This window comes from Brassica napus, chromosome C8, assembly GCF_020379485.1.
Source record: "Brassica napus cultivar Da-Ae chromosome C8, Da-Ae, whole genome shotgun sequence".
In the NCBI taxonomy this organism is placed as follows: Eukaryota; Viridiplantae; Streptophyta; class Magnoliopsida; order Brassicales; family Brassicaceae; genus Brassica; species Brassica napus.
The window spans coordinates 18,064,454-18,085,431 of record NC_063451.1 but is presented as its reverse complement, the minus strand read 5'-3'; the positions used below and the strand labels follow the sequence as shown (position 1 = coordinate 18,085,431).

The following is a 20,978-nucleotide window of genomic DNA, read 5'->3' as shown; positions in this document are numbered from 1 at the left end:
TAGAAATGTCTAGAAATTTTAAAAATGGAGCCTCTAGGATAAGAAGGTAAAATCTGAAACAGGTTAATGAAGAAAAATAGCACCTCGCATCAGACTTCCATAGATCAAAAGAGAAATTTTAGTTGTGGCCACTAAGTAGTTAACCAAATGGAAAAAGGAAACAATATTAAGTAGATGTAGCCAAACGCGATATGAGCAAATCCATTGGGGTGGACGGCGCTGAAAACAACATCTGTCACCAACTTTGGTAAATCAGAGAAGATGATTAAACTTAATGTAGTTTCTAAATGTTACTGCCCTAATTTTTATGCGCCCATATGTAGACTAAATGTTTTTCAAATGTTGTGTGCATAGACCCCTCTAATCCAAGAGAGAGAAAAATAGCATAAGTGAAAAGAGAAATGGATGATTTACATGTGTGTGAGTGTATTTTCTAAGGATCACGCGTCACTTCGAGTTCACGGCATACGCAAAGTCTTTTAATAATCACCGAGTATGTGCAATTGGTTGGTGGAATTTTTTTTGCTTTCATCCTATCGCCATTTATCTACATTTTCAGTATTTCCACAGCAAGCATATGCATTCATCAGACTTGTATAGCTCATTGCGTTTGGAACCAATCCACATAAGTTAATGACATCTAAGATTTTTCCAGTCTCACTATGCCACGATTTTGTTACATAGGAAGGAAAATCCCTAGTATATAAATATGGATAATAAACCGATTAATTTATTATTAATTAATTTTGAATTGAAAATTATGTACTTTAATAATATCAAATCCCATCAACGTGGATATTTTAATATATTTTTGAATATCATATCTTTTTTTTTGTCACAGAACTTTTCATTAATAAGAAACAAAAGAGGGAAAAGACCCAAAACATTGGCCCAAGCCCAGGGTTCATTACACAGAAGAAGAAAAGACGTTAAGAGCCTTCTTTGCTAAACTATGAGCAACAGTGTTCTTTGATCTATGGAGACGAGAGAATCCGATTGATGCAAATCCAGAGGAAATCGAGCGGATGTCTGAGACTATACCGATGATTTCTTTTGACTGAATGTTGCCAGAAATTGCTCCGATGAGCGTTGAGTTGTCGGAGGAAACCCTAAGCGTTGAGAAGCCTAGAGTTAGCGCCAAGCACAGAGTAGATCGCATCGCAATTGCTTCTGCAATGAGTGGAGAGCCGATGAAGCTTTGTCCCATTGATCCATGGATCGGAGATTCCAGAGATTGTCCTTCGAAGACCCATCCGAAGCCTGCGTTCTTCCCCATCTTATCCCAAGCCGCGTCGGTCAAGCAATTGATTAGGTTTCCGGGAGTACTAGCTTCTCTTTCTTGTCCTGAGCGTTCTCTACTGCTCGAAGGTACTGTAGTAGATTGCTTGGTCGATACTTGTGCTTGTGTCCATTCTCTAGCTAAACTCAAACCTCTACTTGCTGTCTCTTCAGGTGATATGTAGCGGTTTTCAAACAAGAGAATGTTGCGAGACGTCCAAATTGCCCAAAGGATCCAAGGGAGGATATTATGTGAGATACCTACTAAAGGGAGGCACACTACAGTCCTGAATTGAACCACGATCTCTTGGAGCGAGGCATTGGCAGCTATGTGGACTGCTCTGAGTAGCGGAATCAAACTCCAGACATTTTCAGCGAAAGGGCAAGTAAAGAAACAATGGACTGCTGTCTCTTCCTCTTTGCATCTAATACAAGCAGCCGCTGATAGGTTGCCTCTAACCTGCAGGTTTTTCCCAAGTGGAAGTGCATTATGAATCAGTGACCACATGAATGCTCTCACATTTGGTGAAAATTTCCCAGCCCAAACATCTTTTATCCAACTGAAAGCTGTATCTGGAATACCAATTGGTGTATTTGTAGTAGGTAGAGACGCTACATAGTAGCCTGATTTGGTCGAGTAAACTCCAGATTTGGTATTCTGCCAGATGAAGGAGTCTTCCAACCCTCTCAAGCTCGGTTGCAAACACTGTATCTCATCAACGAAAAGCGGTAACAATTTTTCTATTCTCTGTTTATTCCATTGCAAATCCGATGTGAGCAGGTCTGCAACTGTTAGGTCAAGTGCTGCTTCCTGAACAGGACCCATAGGCTTTAGGTTGTTTTCTAGGGAGATCCAAGAATCCTTCCATAGTCTTGTAGTTTGCCCATTACCTATAGCCTTCCCCCAGGTTAGTCTTTCGGAGGCCTCTTCCATGTAGAATACCCCTCCACCCATGAGAGATATTTTGGTTTGCTTCAACCTCTAGGAAGTTCTAGGAAGTTTTTCCTGTGATAGTATTTTCCTTTTAGGATTCGAGCAAGCAAACTGTTGGGTACCGTGATGACTCACCATGCCAATTTAGCTAGAAGTGCTTGGTTAAAACGTTGTATATCTCTAAGTCCCAGCCCTCCCAGCGCTTTTGGTTGAGTCAATCTATCCCAAGCAACCCAACAAATCTTCTTTTTCCGATCACTGTTATCCCACTAAAACCTTGTTAACGCTGATTGAATTCTCTTGCAGAGGCTCACAGGGAGGAGGAAGCATGTCTCGTATATGTAGGGATTGCACTAAGGACAGCTTTCAGCATCGTGAGCTTGTCTGCTCGCGAAAGACGTTTGGAGGACCAGCTTACAGCCTTCTGTCTTATGCGTTCCACTATTAAGGTAAACCAATCTTTTTTCCTACGACCAAAATGCTCAGGGAGTCCTAAATACTTGCCTAGGCCTCCTTCTTCCGAGATCTCCAAGAGTAATTTTACATTTTCTCTAACTGCAGCTGGCGTTTTGCTTGAGAAAGTGATGGAGGATTTTGACTTGTTGATCATCTGTCCTGGCGCTTTCTCATAGTCCTTGAGAATCCTGAGCAAAGCCTCACAGCTCTTTTGTGACGCCTGAGTGAAAAACATCGTATCATCTGCAAAAAGCAGATGATTAACTCGTGGGCAGCCTTGTGCCACTCGTACTCCTTGAAGTGAGCCGTTTCGTCCTGCTTTCTTGCACATTCCAGAAAGGACCTCACTGCAGAGGATAAAGACGTATGGAGACAACGGGTCTCCCTGTCTTATGCCTAGGTATGGTTTCACATTCCCATAGACTGTGTCATTGATTAGGTAAGAGTAGGAGACGGTGGTTATACATTGCATCATCCACCCTGTCCATATAGCATTAAAACCTAATCTTTGAATCACCGATTCGATGAACCTCCATTCCAAACAATCATAGGCTTTTGACATGTCTGTCTTCATTGCCATTGTACACCTCTTCTCTGCTTTTGACGTTTTTAGATAGTGTAGGATTTCGTGTGTGATGAGAACATTTTCAGCAATAGCTCTTCCAGGGATGAAAGCCGATTGGTTCTCTGAAATGATTGAGTCTAGGACTGTCTTTAATCTGAGAGAAAGGAGCTTTGAGATAATCTTGTAGTAAATGTTGCAAAGAGCTATTGATCTATAGTCTTCTACTCTTGCTGCTCCTGTTACCTTAGGGATCAATCTCACATGAGTCTTGTTTATATTAAGTGCTATCTCACCTGAGGTAAAGAACAGTTGGATTTCTCTTATCATTGCTGGTCCTATTACCTCCCAGTTGGAGTGAAAAAAGGCTGCTAAGAAACCATCAGGGCCAGGGCCTTTGTCAGCGTTAATTGCGAAGGTTGCTTCCTTAATTTCCTCTGCCTGTGGTATCAGGGTGAGTTTAATGTTTTGTTGTTCCATGATACATGGGTGAACAGCGTTGATGACAGTTTGTATCCCATCAAAATTTGAGGATTGGAAAAGCTCAGAGTAGAACGAGGCGATGACTGAAGAGATTTCCTCCTCTTTAAACACAGGTTTGCCTTCTTTGTTAGTGATCACTGAAAATCTATTTTTTGCTGTTCTTCCCTTTGCTATAGCGTGGAAATACCCTGTATTTGAGTCTCCCAAAGATAACCAGAGTTGTCTACTTCTCTGTTTCCAGAAATCCTCTTCCTCTTTATACAAATAGAGTAGTCGGAGGTTTAGCTCATGAATCAAGGTTTCATTTGGTATCAGGTCCGAGAGAGCAGCATCCAACTTTTCCCGCACTTCTTCCAGAGCCTTTTTGCTATTTTCATGGAAAGCTTTACACCATTTGCATATCGCATGTCGGCATAGGGAGAGTCTGTCTTCCACTGGTAGGTCCACTGAGCTATTCCACACCTCTTTTACTAGTTCTTTGATCTCAAGATTGTCCCTCAGGCGTCTATTAAATCTAAAGATTCAGACCTTTTTTCCTTGATGTATCTAGGTAGGAGACTAGTGGTCTATGGTCGGATCCCTCAAATTTGAGGTACTGGCTTCTACAAGAAGGGAACAGATCCATCCACTCGCTGTTACTGACTGCTCTATCCAGTCTACAAAGAACCAAGTGCGTATGTCTCTTTCCCCTCCAAGAGAGATAGCTTCCAGAGAACTTGAGGTCAAAATGATCATTTTGAGAGAGAAAGGATCTGAAGGCGCAAAAAGTACCCTTCGCTCTTTCTGGGCCTCCACTCTTTTCACTATTGTCCACAATCTCATTAAAGTCTCCTGTTAGGAACCAGGGACCTTGTGTATGCAGGGCTGAAAGTTCATTCCAGACTCTCTGCCTTTTTGTTTGGTCTGGTTCTCCATACACAAAGGTTGTGTGGAAAGTGTTACCCTTGTGGCTTATGATTGTATCCATGTAGTTATCTGATGAGGAGATAACATTCAGAGTTATATCTTTTTTCCAGGAAAGGAAGAGACCCCCTCCTCCTGGACTATGCGGTGCCACCGAGTAGCAGTTATTCATCTGTAGCCAATGGAGCTCTTTGGTGACCATCTCCGTGGGGTTTTTCGTCTCCATGAGGAAGGTAATATCCGGGTCTTTCCTCCTCTGGAGCTCACGAAGGCGCTGGACTGTTATGGGGTTCCCCAAACCACAACAATTCCAGCTGAGAAAGACTAAGGAGCCTGAAGATGAAGAGGCCGAAAATCCGAATTCTTCCTTATCGTTGTTGGGATCAGTTGGATATGAGGGTTCTTTGTGGTGCGAGACGGACCTGCCTCATCAGTACTTTTCTTAGCCATCTTATTTCCTTTTTTAGAAGCTCTCTCAGCTGAAACCGTGCCCTTTGGTGAGTTTTGGATTTATGAGATCTTTCTCTTCTTAGAACTTGCTCCTCTGAGTATATTAGGACTAGATCTTAGTGACTTAACCCGTGATGCTCTTCTGGTCCTTTTTTTACCTTATTTTGAAATTCTTGAAGGGTTTCGTGTTCCTCTGTAAGTTCCAGTGGGCTTTTCTGTTCAGTTGGAGACTCATTACCTTCGATGAGTGGGCTAACAATAACAAATTTTATCCTTGCAGTTCCACCCCTTCCTGCGCTTCTTGAGGGGTCTACTTGGGGGGGGGGGCATCGTTGTAGGACGGGTCCACCCTTGTATCTTCTTCCACTTCCACTTGGGGGCTATTCAGAGCTGTGGGGTCTGGGTACAAAAGAGTGTGGAACGGTGCATCTTGCAGTGGAGGAGGAGTGGTTGGATTACTAGCATTAATTCTAGAAAGAGTGTGCTGAGTTTGCAGAGACAGTAAGTTTGCCATAATGGAGGCTGCAGTTGCTTCCATCAAGCCGTTAGCATCACTATAGAGGACTCTCTGTCTTCTCGCAGCAGCCTCAACAGGGTCTGCGCAACTGAGATACTGCCTTGTTACTTCGTAAAACTCTTCCATGATGGCCTCCCTGGCTATTATTTGAGTCTCTGTAACTTCTGGTTGTACTGTTATAGCTTGATTATCGTCTTCTCCTTTGTGAGGACTTTTTACTTTCTCTGTTTCAGGGGGAGCTTCAAGTTCAGCAGTGCGTTTTGGTCTCCATTGGCCCTCACTTCTACGAGGGAAGAGGTCTCTGCCTCTTTGCAGCGATATGCTGGTATCTCTTGATTGTGTGTAGGGAGGGGACGCATATGGTTGAAACTTCCTCTGTTGTCCATCATCTTTGGTTTTGGGAAGCGAGGCTCCAAAGAGGTTCGTTGCATTTTTAGGTGGTGGGTTGCGGGTTTGCTTTGTACCCACCCTATCTCCAAAAGAGTTTCCATGGCGATCAACTCTTTCATTGAAAAATGGCGCTGTAGAACTGATTGCTCCTTGTCTTCCTCTTGATTGGAGAGCAGCCGAAGAAGACTTTGTGAGGTATTGGTTTGCAGCATAGGAGTGTTCCTGGCCTCTCGATCTGTTTTTTTTTGTGAAGAGACTGGTATTTCACGTGGTCTCCTATCTTCCAGCTCCCGCGTAGCCCTTGGGCTGTAGTCTGCATGCTTAGGCTTCTCTGCCTCCAGTTTCTTTGGGCAATGCTTCCTCAGATGGCAGAGGGAGAAGCAGAATGTGCAGTGCATCTCCAACTTCTCATACTCCAAGGTGATGATGCTTTATTCTCCAGAGCCAAATTCCACTATGGATTCCTTAACCAAGGGTTTTAATCCATCCAAGAGGACTCTAACTCGTGATGTCGTTCTTGTAAGCTCATGGTTCTCAAGTGTGCCTAACTCCTGGCCTACTCTACACACCATATCCTCGTGCCAGTAGTGGAGGGGCAAACCTTTAATCCGGATCCAGAAGGGGATTAGAGACGGGAAGGAGGTGGAGATGACAGGCTCCCACCTTTGGAGGATGACCATCCAGTATGTAAAATGGTACGGTCTATTATCGAGCACCCTTCTTAGGTCATCTTCTCTTTCAAACCTGAACTGAAAACAATTATTTCCCAAGTCTGAGCCCTCTGCTCTACCTTGCAGATTCTATTTGCGTTGAAGTGCAGGGATTAGGGCCCCGATTCTTTGTTCATGGGGGTTGGTGAGCCTTCCTATGAGGGTAAGAGCATTGTCTCTTATGAGGGTTGAGTTGTCTAGACTAGGAGCCTTGATTCTCTTGATGTTGTCTTGTGAGGGTTCACACATTTGATTTTTCCCTTTTTCTGCAGCCGTAAATCTTGGCGCCATTGTTCTTAGGTTTCTCAGAAATCTGTAAGCTTCACAAACAACCGTTTGTTGGAGGAGTAGGCAAGTCTACTCCGAACAACCAGTTTTGAAGAAACAGAAATCGCTAAGAGGAGTGAAAAACCGTTGGGAATTTGAAAAAGGGTGGAGATTGAGGATGAGTGCTTTGGTAGTACTATCTTCACCGGTTTCTCGTGAGAAATCAGTAAAAACTGTAGAGATCTGCGGAACTAAGAGGCTTTGATGGTGAAGAAGAGGTGTGGAGGATGCTTCTTTGGGTTAGAAAATAGGGTTTTCGAAAGTTGAAGGAGAGAGACCAATGGTAACTTTTCTTTCTTGGTAAACAAGTGAGAGGTCACTTTCACCCTATTACCCGTTGGTTCTCGACCGTTGCTCACCTCGAAACCCGTGGCTGGGAGAGTTTTCTCACCGAGCATTAGATTTTTTCTTTGAATATCATATCCATCATATACTAATCACAGGGTGGTGCCAATTATTGATATCATGATTATGCCACTAACCTTGCGTATCAGGTTTTGAGATTCTCTTTAAATTAAAGTCACAAATTATACTTTTTTGTCACAAAATTATATTTTTTGTTCATAAAGTATAACTTTATGACTTTTATTGTAAAGAGACTGTAAAAACAAGAAAGGAAAGTACTAGAGTTATATATATCATAGGCACCACAAAGCTTTCGAAGTTCAAGGCAGCACACGATAGAGCGAGCTATGGAAAATTTGATTCCGACCAAAGGAATTCTCAAGAGCGTGGCTCTTCAAAAGGTATCGTATTTTCATTAATCCCTGTAAATATTGCTTACTTAATTTTGTTAGAACTTAAATTCTTGCTTGATCTGCAGAACTTAACTTTTTTGTCCGATGAGAAAAAGCTTTTTGTCATTTAATGATTAGGGTTGATGTTGTATTATACGGCTATGGTTGTGAATTATAACTTGCGATATGTGAAACAGTACATCTTTGATACGACGGCATATCCAAGAGAGCATGAGGAGCTCAAGAAACTACGAGAAGCTACGGTCCACAAGTATGGCAATTTGTAAGTCTGGCTACAACCTCCCTTGTATGCTTCATTGACCTTTATTGACTTTGAGCTAGTATTTTGTGAGACTCTACAACTAGTGCTTTGGTTCAGAATCTGAACATATGATCATACACCCTTATTCTTTCTAACAATTTCAAGTTTTATAACGTTAAAATCCTTATCCATAACATGTCGCAACGTGTACCTTCAAACTTTCGAAACATTAAAACATTTTCAATTTTTTGTAAGAATTTATTTTCCCAAATATAGAGGCAACTAGCTATTTTGACCAATTATGTGCTTAAAATAAATTTGAGCATTTATATTTGAAGTATTTCAAGAGATTCTCTCATGAATAAAAATAAAAACAAGTGTGAGAATCTTTTATTCACTATTTAAAAAAAACATTTGACATTTTTCAAACTCTCATAGTTGATTTTATTTTAATACTAAATTTGATTTGGAAATTATTACTTTAATATTAATGAGTTTTTTCACCAATTTATTATTCTCTAATAAAGATTGTAGTTCCATTTGAATACAAACAAACAATAATTACCTGATTCAACTACAGTAGAACTTCTATAAATTAATAATGTTAGGACTTTAAAATTTTATTAATTTATAGAGATATTAATTTACAAAAGTTTTTTTTATTTAAATTTTTTATTTTAAGATATATTTATTCTAAGATAAGAAAAATATTTGATTTTAGTGTATAGACATTAATTGTTATTTTTTGAAATTTGACATTTATATTAATTTTATTATATTAGTTGGTGTATATAATATATATTGCATAGAACTCAAATGTGGTTTTAGATATAATATTACTAAATCTCATCAAAATATATTAAGTGTTAAGAAAATATAAAGATAATTCCATTGTGAATATAAAACAAACAATATAACAATTGGTTCTTACTTATATAAAATATATATACATATAAATTATTAATTTATATTTTTAATGGGACCTTATATTTCCATAGAATTTTCTAAAAATTATTATCTTATTATTTTATCGATTTGTGTCAAATTTTGAATCGGTCCAAGTTGGGACCAACAAAATTTATTAATTTATAGAGATTATTAATTTATCGAGTATTAATTTATAGATGTTCTACTGTATATTGCTAACATCAGTTACCAAAAAGAAAACAATATTGCTTAGATCGAAGTACATAAAATGAATCAACTCAAGAATTAACAAACAAAAACTATATGCGTTTATATGTGTAGAAGCGAGATGAAGGTACCAGTTGATGAGGGGCACTTTTTATCGATGCTTATAAAAATGATGAATGCCAAAGATACGCTAGAACTCGGTGTTTTCACGGGGTATTCGTTGCTCACGACTGCCCTCGCATTGCCTGAAGATGGCCGTGTATATGTTTGAAACACTAATCTACTTTCCAAAACAAAATCCAAATAAGTAAATATGATAACAACTACTAATATCTATGAACTCTTTGGATATAATATATACAGATTACTGCAATAGACATTGATAAAGAAGCTTATGAGTTGGGTCTAGAGTTCATCAAGAATGCAGGTGTTGATCACAAAATCAATTTCATCCAATCCGATGGTCTTCAGGCCTTAGACAAGATGTTGAACGTACGTAATCTCATTCATGTTGTTATATTACCATTAGCAATTATTTTTTTTGTCATATTTTGTATGATGATGACATTGGTTCATGCATGATGGTGGACCCACAGAAGAATCCAAGACCGGAGTTCGATTTCGCATTTGTTGATGCTAATAAGACAAACTATGCCAATGCATACGAGAGACTAATGAAGCTGGTGAAGATTGGGGGGATAATAGCTTTTGATAACACATTGTGGTTTGGGTATGTGGCTGAGGAAGAGGAGGATGTGCCAGAGCACTTGAGGGTGTGCAGAAAAGCCCTCATGGAGTTGAACAAGCAGCTCGCTTCTGATCCTCACATCGAGATCTCTCAAGTCTCCATTGGTGATGGTGTCACTCTCTGCAGACGCCTTATGTGATTAACGAGACTCATCAAAGTACCAAAGTGTTCTTTGTTTTTATTTTATTAAGTGGTAGGAATCTTTAATGCTCTCTTGTCTTGTGTTCTTGCTCATTGTGTGTTCTTTCCCGTGGGAGATGAGTTCCGGTTGGTGTGTTGGATTAATTATGCTAAAGATTGTTCCCTTTATATATATCATATCCCAGATATCAGCAAACTCAACATACAATCGAATAGTAACACAATGATTTAAAGTAGAGTAACAAGAAATAAGGAATCAGATGTACACAAGTTCTCTCTCCAAAGAAACCAATACAAAGCTCTCTAAAAAATATACACCCATACAAACTAACTTTCGAAAACAAGACGAGAATTTTAATATGTCAACATTTCCCTCAGCTTTTCTTCTCCTTCAAGCCGGAGACTGGTCGTCCAGATGGACAATGTAGATTCCGATCAGGTCGACCAGAGATGTGACCGAGTGGGCAATATGACTGGAATCAGAGTGGTAAGCTTAAAACAAATGCACAAAATGAAATGAGATGATAATGAATGATAAAACAAGACCAATGAATTAACCGAGAGGATATGATAAAATCAGGCTTCTAGTGGTGTAACACTCTCCGCCTGATCAATTGATGGATTGAAGCTGATCGAGATGGAGCTAAGTTTGCTGGTTATTTAACACTCTCAATCTTGACCGGTGAATGGGATGGATTGGATGGAATGAGAACGCCGCAAATATATATGGACAGGAGGTTTGATAAGTCAAGTTGTCCAAGAATTGTTTCTCACAACATTCTAAAGACTTAAAACACAATTTTTTGCAAAAGGAAAAAAACAACATTTTCATTCATAAAATTCAAGGGTGATTTAAAATGGTACAAACGACTGGAGCTTTATAGGCTCGACTCTGGACAAGAACAAACGGCCATAAACAATAAAAGGGAAACAAATAACTTTCAAAGTCTTCAATGAAAATGATCTTGGATACAATATGGACGTTGGAGGTGATGGCCGTAAAAGGGAAAGTTGGTTTTTCTTAAACCTTCAAGGGAAAAATGAAACGGCCCTCAAATCAGTGTGGTTTGACCTCACCAAACCGTCCACACCGGCCACCTAGGAGTAACAGGGACAGATGTTCTTTCCAAGGAGCGACAACCAGAAGGACTTTTGGGAAAGACAACCAACTCAGAACTGAATCACCAGGAATTAGAATCACCAGAAAAGATTCACAGACCAATAAGCTATGAATTTATAAGTCAGGTCATCTTCTCAGCATTCAATGGGGCCATATCTCCAACAATTCAGTCCATACAAGTCCGAACACGAATGATCTTCAACCAAAGCAACTTTTTCCATCTAGGAGAGACTTTTAAGATTCCATAGAAAGAAGAACCAAGCCCAGATCCCGATCCATTAAGGACGGTTTTATTAAAATGGGTCAAACCGACATCATTTATGGAAAGTCTTCAACTCCTTAAAATTTGTTCGACCCAAACCTATTTATGAAAGCCATGAGAGATACTAAACCATCCATAAGGTATTATAGACGTTCTAACATGCGGCAGCACCGAAAGGATTAGGAGAATACTTTTTCACTCCAACTTACCTTATTTGGAGTCTTTGGAATTCAAACTCCGGCAAAAACTTCCTAAACTATTTGTGCACGAGATCAGCACATATCAAACCATCAATAAGATTCGATGAAAGATTATATTTCCCCTCAAACCGTCCAGGTTTGAGAAGAATCAAATTTCCCTTTTATGGCCATCCAGGTTTGAGAAGAATCAAATTTCCCCTTTATGGCCAAGCAAATCACCTCCAATGTTCATATTCCATCTAAAATCATCTCCACTGAAGACTCGAGGCTTCTTTATTTGCAAGTTATTTGTTTCCTTTTTAATGTTTATGACTGTTTGGTCTTGTTCAGAATCGAGCCTATAAATCTCTAGTCATTTGTACCATTGTAAATCACCCTTGAATTTTATGAATAGAATTTTTTTTTTGCTGTTTGCAAAACATTTGTGTTCTAAGTTTTCAAAGTGTTGTGAAAAGCAGCTCTTGAGCAACCTAACTTATCACAGCTCTTGTCCATAGAGCTTTGTGACGTCTACAATCCATCCCATTCATCTGCCTCAAAGTTTTACTAGTTATAACAATAGTACATAAAAACAGACTAGTTTTAGCTAATGTTGTGTTGATACCATCGCTTTCAGTTCAGCAGGTACTTCCATCTTTCTCACTTCCCTCATCCCTACCACATTCTTCATTCGACTGGACTTCCCCACCAATACGAGTCTTTGGTCCCGAGTTCTCCTAAGATCCCCTCTCGCCATCTTCTTCACCTGAGTTCCTTAAATTCTTCTCAAAGTTCACGTCTTCTTCTTCAACTGAGTTCACATTGCCTTCTTCTTCAGTTGAAGCAGTCAAATCGACAGTTGCCAGCTTTACTCTCTCTTTTGCTGACACAAATTAATGAACCAATCAGCTACACATTCGTATGAGATACACAAATCGACATGCATTCATCATTTCTCCACCAAACTGAAATCCAGATGAATAAGAGGAGATATCTTAACCAAATCGAAATCGAGATGACTAAGAGTAGAGACACCTCGTAATTCCTTTTTGAGTTCTCGTTGCTAGTCCTCCTTAGTTTCATGAATAGAACAACTTGAAGAAGAAATAATTTTTGAGATAAGGGTTTTTACATACCTGGTTAGATATGTAATTAACTTATTTTTGCATACCCGGTTAGATCAGACGGGTCGTTGGTGGGCAGATAATATTCAGGCCTTGTATGTAATATAGATGATTTTGTTAGGGCGTATATGTAATCAACTTCTTTTTCACATTAAAAATATCAAAATGAAAATAATTTAGAAGGAGACATTATGAATTTGAATTTCTAACTAGATCTAGGAGATTTGGAGTTTTGGGATCCATGGTTTGTAAAAAGATGAAACTTATAGTTTATTTGACAATATGCGAGAGCCAAGACGGTGGAGAAGCCTGAGAGTGTGCAAAAAGCGAGTAACCCATTGCGGCCGTTTGGTACGTTTATTGAATATGTATTTCCATAGATCGGGGAAGGAACCAATACATCTTGCTACTATAGAAGCAAAGAACAGACGAAACGACAGGCACCCGACGACAGCTCATCAACTATCAAAATTCTTATATATATATATATATATATATATATATATATATATATGTATGTATGTATTCTGAAATAATCAATGTTTTCTTGATATTAAAATATTATTTCAGATGAAAATAATATTGATGACAAAAAAAATGTGAAAGATGTGTTTGCTTTGGTTTGTAATGAGATTAATTTGATACACAATAGTGGGGATATTTTTAAAGTGTCTTCCTTAGCTGGGATAGCTTTTGGTGCTATATTTATAACTTTCAACATGTTAATTACTTTTATTAGGTTGAAAACGTGAATTACATTGGTACGCTGTTTTACAATCTTTTAAATACGCTGTTTTACAATTTTCTTTAAAAGATTGTAGATAGTTACGAATTCGGGCCTAAGATCTTTTTTTACATAGACGATTCGACAACTGATAATACTACCTGTTTTATGATAATATATGCCTAACAGCATCACCTGAACTATACTATGAAGATACACGCCTGACCGGATTTACTTGCACCATGTTGAAGACCTCTTGTAAACCTTTTTTCGTAGTCTGCATAATTGTTTTTATAAATCGTTTTCTCTAAAAATTGAAATATGGACCTCTTATAATGTGCAATCTGCAAAAAATTACATAGTTTGAAATTCGAACCCCGAACTTGGGTGTAGAAAGTTTTAAACCTTAACCACTATAGGATACGGTGTTTCCACGACCTAAGATATTAGAAACCCAAATTAAAATAAAATTATTTACAAATTAATACATAAGTTTTACAATTTCTTACGAACAAATTTATAATAATTGAATACAACACATTTTGACTACAGTCCAACTTCTCAAAAAAAAAGAAGTCTAGGAAAATTGGATGTTGTTGTTTGGGTCATGTACTTAAACGTTATACTTTTACGACCATGCATATATATAAGCTCATTTTTTTGATTAACTTTTCAGGGATTGGGGGATCCATAAACTGGGGGCCTCATTCAAATGTTTTAACATAATGATCGTAGGTTCTACATAGTCTTGTGACTCAACTCCCAGAATGAACCATGTGATTTTTTTGAATCGGAGTTACTCAGTCACTAGGCAACCATGGTGTTCATACATCTCACAAATATCAAATATATATTACTGCTGCTAACGAATTAATTTAGATCTCATACAATCTGTTTCTTGTACTGACAGATAAATTTGACTCATGGTCGTCTAGACCTAAGTTCAACCTCAGATGGTCCACAACATGGCCACTATGATGTATGAACATAGTGGTTTTATAGTCTTGGAAATATACTGAACTTTGGTCTAAAATGTAGGGCCAACATATGGAGACAGCTGTAAGATTTAAATGCTTTGTTTAGCATACATATGAGGATTTTGTATACCGAACGCAATCAATTGATTGGTAATAAAAAATCACGTGGTTAAGTGCAATATGTTGCGGTCACAGGAGAGACGGACCACAAGAGATTTATCGTAGAAATCCAACACATGGAAGGTCGTGTTAGCTCGTACATCTGGAAGATGCAGATGCCTTATCCAAAATGTTTCATCTGGGTATTTTTCATTTTTTCATTTCATCTATGCATCCAGATGAATCATCTGAATGCAATTATGTTCGTTTGCTTTTTATTTTTTAAGTTGCATCTTCTTCCAGGTGGACTTATTAATAAAATGATTAAAAATATATTTTTAAAATTTTTGGCGGGAAAATAGCATTTTTACGGTTTTGGAGAAAAATAATGTTTTCGGTTTTTGCGGAAAAATGTGTTTTGACGAAAAATGCGTTTTTCCGATTTTAGCGTACGTTTTTTTGCGGTTTTGGCAGAAAACTTGCCTTTTTGCGGTTTTGGCGGGAAATACTTTTTGACGGAAAATGTGTTTTGACGAAAAAGTGCGTTTTTGCAAATTTGACGGAAAAATATAATCTATCTGGATGCAACATTATAATGTACAAAACGAACATCGATTTGCATCTTCCATCTGGGTGAGCAAACAAACAGCACCTAAGTTTATCTCGTCTAGTCTAGTCTTCCCTTATCAAGTATTATACTGAACATTTATTTTTGGACTAATCTACGATAGTGTTATAATATATAACTAGATTTTGATCCGCGCGGATGTAGTTTTCAAAAATATGTTAATATTAGGACTGGATAAAAAATTCAAATCTGAAGAACCGAACTGATTCCGATCCGAAAGAGTAGTATTAAACCCGAACCGAAATTGATTACATATCCAAATTATTCAAAATTTTGATATTTAGATAACCGAATCCGATCCGAACTGATGTATTTCGGATACCGAAATTTATCCAAAAAAGATTTATATACTTTTATATATTAATTATTTTTAGATTTAATGTATATAAAAACATCCAGAATATATATATGATACTTTTTAGTTGGTTTAAATATTTGAAAATATATACAAATATTCAAAAGTAAATATCTACAATAGTTTAAGTATACTCAAAACACCAAAAATACCTAAAATAATTATTGATTCTCAATCCAAATATTTAAACCAACCCAATTTATATATTAAGTTTAGGTATTCTAACATATGTTATTCAAATTTATATGTAATATATTATTTTTATCGATTTTGAGAAATTTAAAGTATATAATGAATTTTAAAATTTTAAAAATAATTTAAATAGGTTATTCTAACCCGAACTGAACCCGTACAGATCCAAATAGAGTTCAAACCGAAATTTAAAAATATCTGACTGGGGCTGAAATCTTTGACCCCAGAAACCCGAAACCCGAAACCCAAACAGACCCGAACTGAACCCGAATGGATACCCGAATGTCCACTCCTAGTCACTATTATATATCGTATATATGTCATCGTATAATTAATCATATTTTTTACGTACCATCATATAAGTAATTATATAATTAATAGTATTTTATATGTACCATCATATAAATAATCACATATATTATATTTTAAAATTTTAATGTGAAATATAAACACTATAATTTAAGTTGGTATATGAAATTGAGCTTTTTATTGTATTTTTCTTATATATATTGAAAACATTTTTTTGATTATGGTTATTGGAAAATACTTTAGTAAAATTAAATTTTTGAATATATGCATATTTTAAATAAAATTTTGATATAAATCAAATTTAAATTATTATTTTGATTTGAAATATGTATATAAAGTTAAAAAAAAAAATTATGAATATTTTAGACAAAAAATGTTTTTAGGTAATTAGATTAGTTAAGTTTTTGTATATTTTAAAGATGATCAAAACACTACAAGAAAACATATTTTTTACTAGGGCACTATTCGTTGTAAATTCGTCGTAAACGGGTTGTTACGACGAATTAACCTCGAAAGATGTTTCGTTGTTAAACGTCCGTCGTAACGGAGGTTTCATCGTAAACGACTCGTTACGTTTACGACGAAATATATTCCTCGTAAAGCGCAGGGAAAGAATTCGTCGTAAACGACACATAAGATTTTGTGGTAAAGCCCACGTAATGATTTCGATGTAAAGCACACGTAAATACTTTCGTTGTAAATCACTCGTAAACATTTCGATGTAAAACCCTCGTAAATCTTTCGATGTTAATCACTCGTAAACATTCGATGTAAACTCCATGTAATGTTTACGAGGAGTTTACATCGATTCTTATTATATTATTATTAATTAGTATATAATAAATTTTAATTTATATTTAATATTCAGAATTAAAAAAAAAAAAAATTTTAAAACGAAATATGAAATTGAAAAACATATTTTAAAAAGGCATTTAAAAGTCATACGATAATATTTAAATTCATAATACAAACAGAAATATATAAAAAAACTACATATCCTCGAAGTAGTTGGTGGGGTTGCTCGGCTGTTGACGGGTTGGATCGGACTCTTGGAGATCTCGTACTGGCAACTGAAGAGCGGCTCGTCTCTCACTCAACATTCTTTGCATAACCGGGTTTCCCACGGCCATCACGTCTAGCAAATCCTCAAGAGAGTCTAAACAAACCTGTTGGCTATCCATTCGAGCCTTCATCTGAGCAGTCTCTTCATCCCGTCTCGATGTGTATGACGAAGTTGCCCTTGCAACTTCGTTAACAGAGCCTATACCGACTATCCGTCCCTTCTTTTTAGAAGCCACCTATAAAATCAAAACATATATTAATATAGTTAATTATGTTAAAATATTTAAAATAATGTAAACAAAAATTTTAAGTTGTACCTCTTCGAAGATTCTGTCGGCCTCTTCGGTGGACAATGTGACTGGTAATCCATCGGGAGACTCATGGGTTAGTTGCGTCTCCCGTTCTTCAATCCGACCAGCCACTGCTTGGAAGAGTTTCTCAGATGCAGGATCCACAAAAACTCCGTCGGATGTGGCGTGAGTCATCTTGAATAGGTCAGACAGAGATGGTAAGACTCACGTCTTCTCGAACTACAAAAAAACAAAAAAAGTTAGTTAAATATTAAAAATTATATTAATTAAATATTTAAAACATATATTTAAAACAAAACTTACAGCTTCTAGACGGACTCCTGCATGAGGTTTCTGTCCGGTTCTGTGAAGCATGGGCAAATGACCATCTTTATCCTTCGTCCTTCGAGAAGCCGAGCACGAATTGGCATTTTTGATCGAAGAGGAGTGCTCCCAATAGGCGATGAGGCCATCCCACACATCCGTCGTGAGCTCAGTGGGCTTTCCCTCATACCCGTAGATCTCCCACTTGTCCTTCCAATCGGAGACTGTGTTGCAGAGGCGGATCTTTGCCTTTGCAACGAATTCCACCTTCACCCTCTCGGTGATTCCCAAAGACCAATGCCACTTTTGCTGAAACACAAAAATTTTGAGAAAATTACAATTAATAATAAATATTAAAAATATATATATATATTTAAAAGTGAAAATTTAATTAAATTTAAAAATCTTACCGCAAAACATTTAAACCACGTGATCTTAACGTGATTTGGTGTCTTGCTCCAGTTCGGATATGCCCCGTCGTAGTAACCCTTAATCGTCGCCGAAACGCTCCGGCTAACACGGTTGTTAGCCCCAAACCTGAAAAAAAAACAATTCAACCGTTAGAAAATAAAAATAATTTAAATTTTAATGTAATAAAAATTAATAACTTACCAATAAGGTCCTCGGGGTCTATCGGGGTCTAGAACATCCAAACCCTCCCGTCCAGGCTGGGCAAGGAAATCCTCCACTGTATATCTCGCGAATGGAGCATATGAAGGCACACGCAAATCCGGATGAACTGCACCTTCTGGGATAGGCTGAGGTGCAGCCGATGGAGGAGGAGGTGGAGGCATATGCGGTGGAAGAGGAGGACTCGAAAAAACTTTCTGAGAAGTCTGAGAGTCTGGAACTGCATCGGAAGACGATAGACCGGAAGAAGATGTACCGTAACCATCGCCAAACAACTGGGCATAAGTAGGTGCTGCTGGTTTCCTTCTAGGAGCCATCTAAAAAAATTAAAATAAATTTAATCAATTATGACGACATAATTAAAAAATTATTCCGTTACCTAACTAATCACCTAAACTATAGTATTCCGTCATCTAACTAATCACCTAAACTAATTACCTAACTAATCACCTAAACTAATTACTTAACTAATTAATCATCTAAACTAACTTTAAAAAAAAAAACGAGGAAAGAGAGTGTACCTTAGAGGGAGAGCAGAGGAGTTTGGGAGGAATGAACGAGGCAGCCTCGTTCTCGGCGTCTCAATATATAGAAAACGTTTTGTCGTAAACGCAACGTAATATTACGACGAAGTTACCAGGCCCGCGTTTTTCCATTTACGACGAAGTTACCAGACCCGCGTTTTTCGGTTTACGACGAAATTACGTCGAAACATCCGTTTACGACGAAGTTACCAGGCCCGCGTTTTTCCATTTACGACGAAGTTACCAGGCCCGCGTTTTTTCCATTTACGACGAAGTTACATGGAATAGATTTAACCATTTACGACGATTTTACAACGCTTAACCCTAAACACCGAGAATGAAATCCCAAAGTCACATATCATCTAACATCATATCTTCTTCTCTACTACTTCTTGCTCTTTCTCCAACTTAAACTCTAAAACCCTAAAACTCCAAATAATTTTTTAAAAACTAAAGAAATACATATTATATAAAACAACATTTGTTACACATACATTAAGATGGTAAAAAAACAATATTTTTTTAAACATACGTTACAATAGAGAAATACAACATTTGTTACATATATTACATCACTCTCAATCGTTTTCGTTCTCATCAATATTACATCTCTCTAAATCGTTTTCGTTCTCATCACTATCATTACAATCATCATCGTCGCTTCTCTCGAACTCGTCTTCACGTGTTTCATCTGTCGCATCTTCGGGAATATCTTCATATTGAAAGTTTTACGGGTCGATCAAAAGGATTTCATCAGTTGGTTGTTCTGGTACCTCAACTTTATTGATAGCGTTTTCTTCTTGCAAGGGCGGTTCTTCTCCAGCGACAATGCGTCCACGAGGTGTAATTTTGATAGCAGCTAACCAGTTTATCCCGGAAGTTCGAAGCTGAGGATAAGGAAGGAAGCTAACTTGCTCGGCTTGTGAAGCTAAAATGAAAGGCTCAACTTTGTTGTATCTTCTCCCAAAATTGACATCCACAACACCAAATTTGTTATACCGAATCCCTCGGTTCACAACAGGATCGAACCATTCACATTTGAAGTGGACGCTTTTTAGCTTCAATAACCCCGGAAATTCCACTTCAATAATCTCCTGCAAGATCCCGTAAAAGTCTTGTTCACCTTTCACACATATTCCGTAGTTACTCGTTGCCCGATGTCTCCCATACTCGTATGTGTGAAAGGTAAATCCTCGTGTGAAATACATAGGTGATGTGGTGACCTTTGCAACTGGACCTTGAACCAATTCGTGAAACCATACGGGATAATAAGGATCGTCATAATCAACTTGCAAAAAGCAGATATTCTTAATTAATATTGAAGTATCAAAACACTTACTTAATTAATCAATTTATGAGATATATTACGTACCTGTGATTTTAACCACTTGACAAAGTGATTATCTTTACGTGTGTCCACATCAGTTGCAGATATTCCTGGTATTGCTTCTTCAACTTGAGATACAAACATGCTGCAAATTAAACAAATAATCAAGTCATACATAATAAACTTCAATTCATATAATTAACATTCACAAAAATATTTACCTTTCAAAGTAACGGGTCACTGCATCCTCGCAGTTGAGCAGAATATAAGTGTGGGCACTATGTTTATCCTCTTCACATGACCACCATACTTCTTTCGTTTTACCACCAAACCGTGCAATTTCGCAGAAAATGTCAAGAACACCATCAATTGGATATGATGTTGGTACTCCACCATCATCATATCTTCTAAGAACTCTTTTTCTCGTACGAACAGTTGGAGCAAAGTAGTATGATGTGAAGTTAGATGTTTCAGCTGTCAAACTCCCCGCAACTATTGAACCTTCCACCTTTGCAAGATTTCTTGCTTTCCCCTTCAAATGTTTCATCTGTCGCTCATACGGATACATCCATCCGTTGTGAACAGGTCCACGAAGCAATGCTTCATACGGTAGGTGGACAACTAGATGCTCCATGACATCAAAAAATGAAGGAGGAAATATCTTCTCCAGGTTGCACAATATGATCAATATGTTCTGATGAAGTTGTTCGATGACTTCTTCCTTGAACGTACGTGTGCTAAGATCTCTGAAAAATGCGCCGATGGCTGTATATTGCAAAAGTAATCAAATTAATAACATTTCATAACATATGTATATATA

At 37.5% G+C, this 20,978-nt stretch overlaps 2 protein-coding genes across 2 annotated transcripts; one reads left to right on the top strand and one right to left on the bottom strand.

Moving 5' to 3' along the window:
• Window positions 1-907: 907 nt before the first annotated feature.
• LOC106412819 lies at window positions 908-2,233 on the bottom strand. The gene has a single exon (XM_013853708.2). It carries the CDS (start codon window positions 2,231-2,233, stop codon window positions 908-910), a length of 1,326 nt encoding a protein of 441 aa, XP_013709162.2.
• Window positions 2,234-7,597: 5,364 nt separating this feature from the next.
• On the top strand, window positions 7,598-10,204 carry LOC106413953 (putative caffeoyl-CoA O-methyltransferase At1g67980). The gene is made up of 5 exons (XM_048766576.1): window positions 7,598-7,756; window positions 7,945-8,030; window positions 9,258-9,402; window positions 9,507-9,635; window positions 9,740-10,204. The coding sequence occupies exons 1-5, from the start codon at window positions 7,703-7,705 to the stop codon at window positions 10,028-10,030; spliced, it is 705 nt and encodes a 234-aa protein (XP_048622533.1). The 5' UTR covers window positions 7,598-7,702; the 3' UTR covers window positions 10,031-10,204.
• The last annotated feature ends 10,774 nt before the right edge of the window (window positions 10,205-20,978 follow it).

What these genes read in the sequence shown, in the direction of transcription:
- LOC106412819 (XM_013853708.2), bottom strand. Translation starts at nt 2,233, where the DNA reads ATGGGTGGAGGGGTATTCTACATGGAAGAGGCCTCCGAAAGACTAACC.
- LOC106413953 (XM_048766576.1), top strand. Translation starts at nt 7,703, where the DNA reads ATGGAAAATTTGATTCCGACCAAAGGAATTCTCAAGAGCGTGGCTCTT. An exon ending in AGAGCGTGGCTCTTCAAAAG is followed by an intron (nt 7,757 to 7,944) that starts GTATCGTATTTT and finishes TATGTGAAACAG; the next exon opens with TACATCTTTGATACGACGGC. An exon ending in CATTGCCTGAAGATGGCCGT is followed by an intron (nt 9,403 to 9,506) that starts GTATATGTTTGA and finishes TAATATATACAG; the next exon opens with ATTACTGCAATAGACATTGA.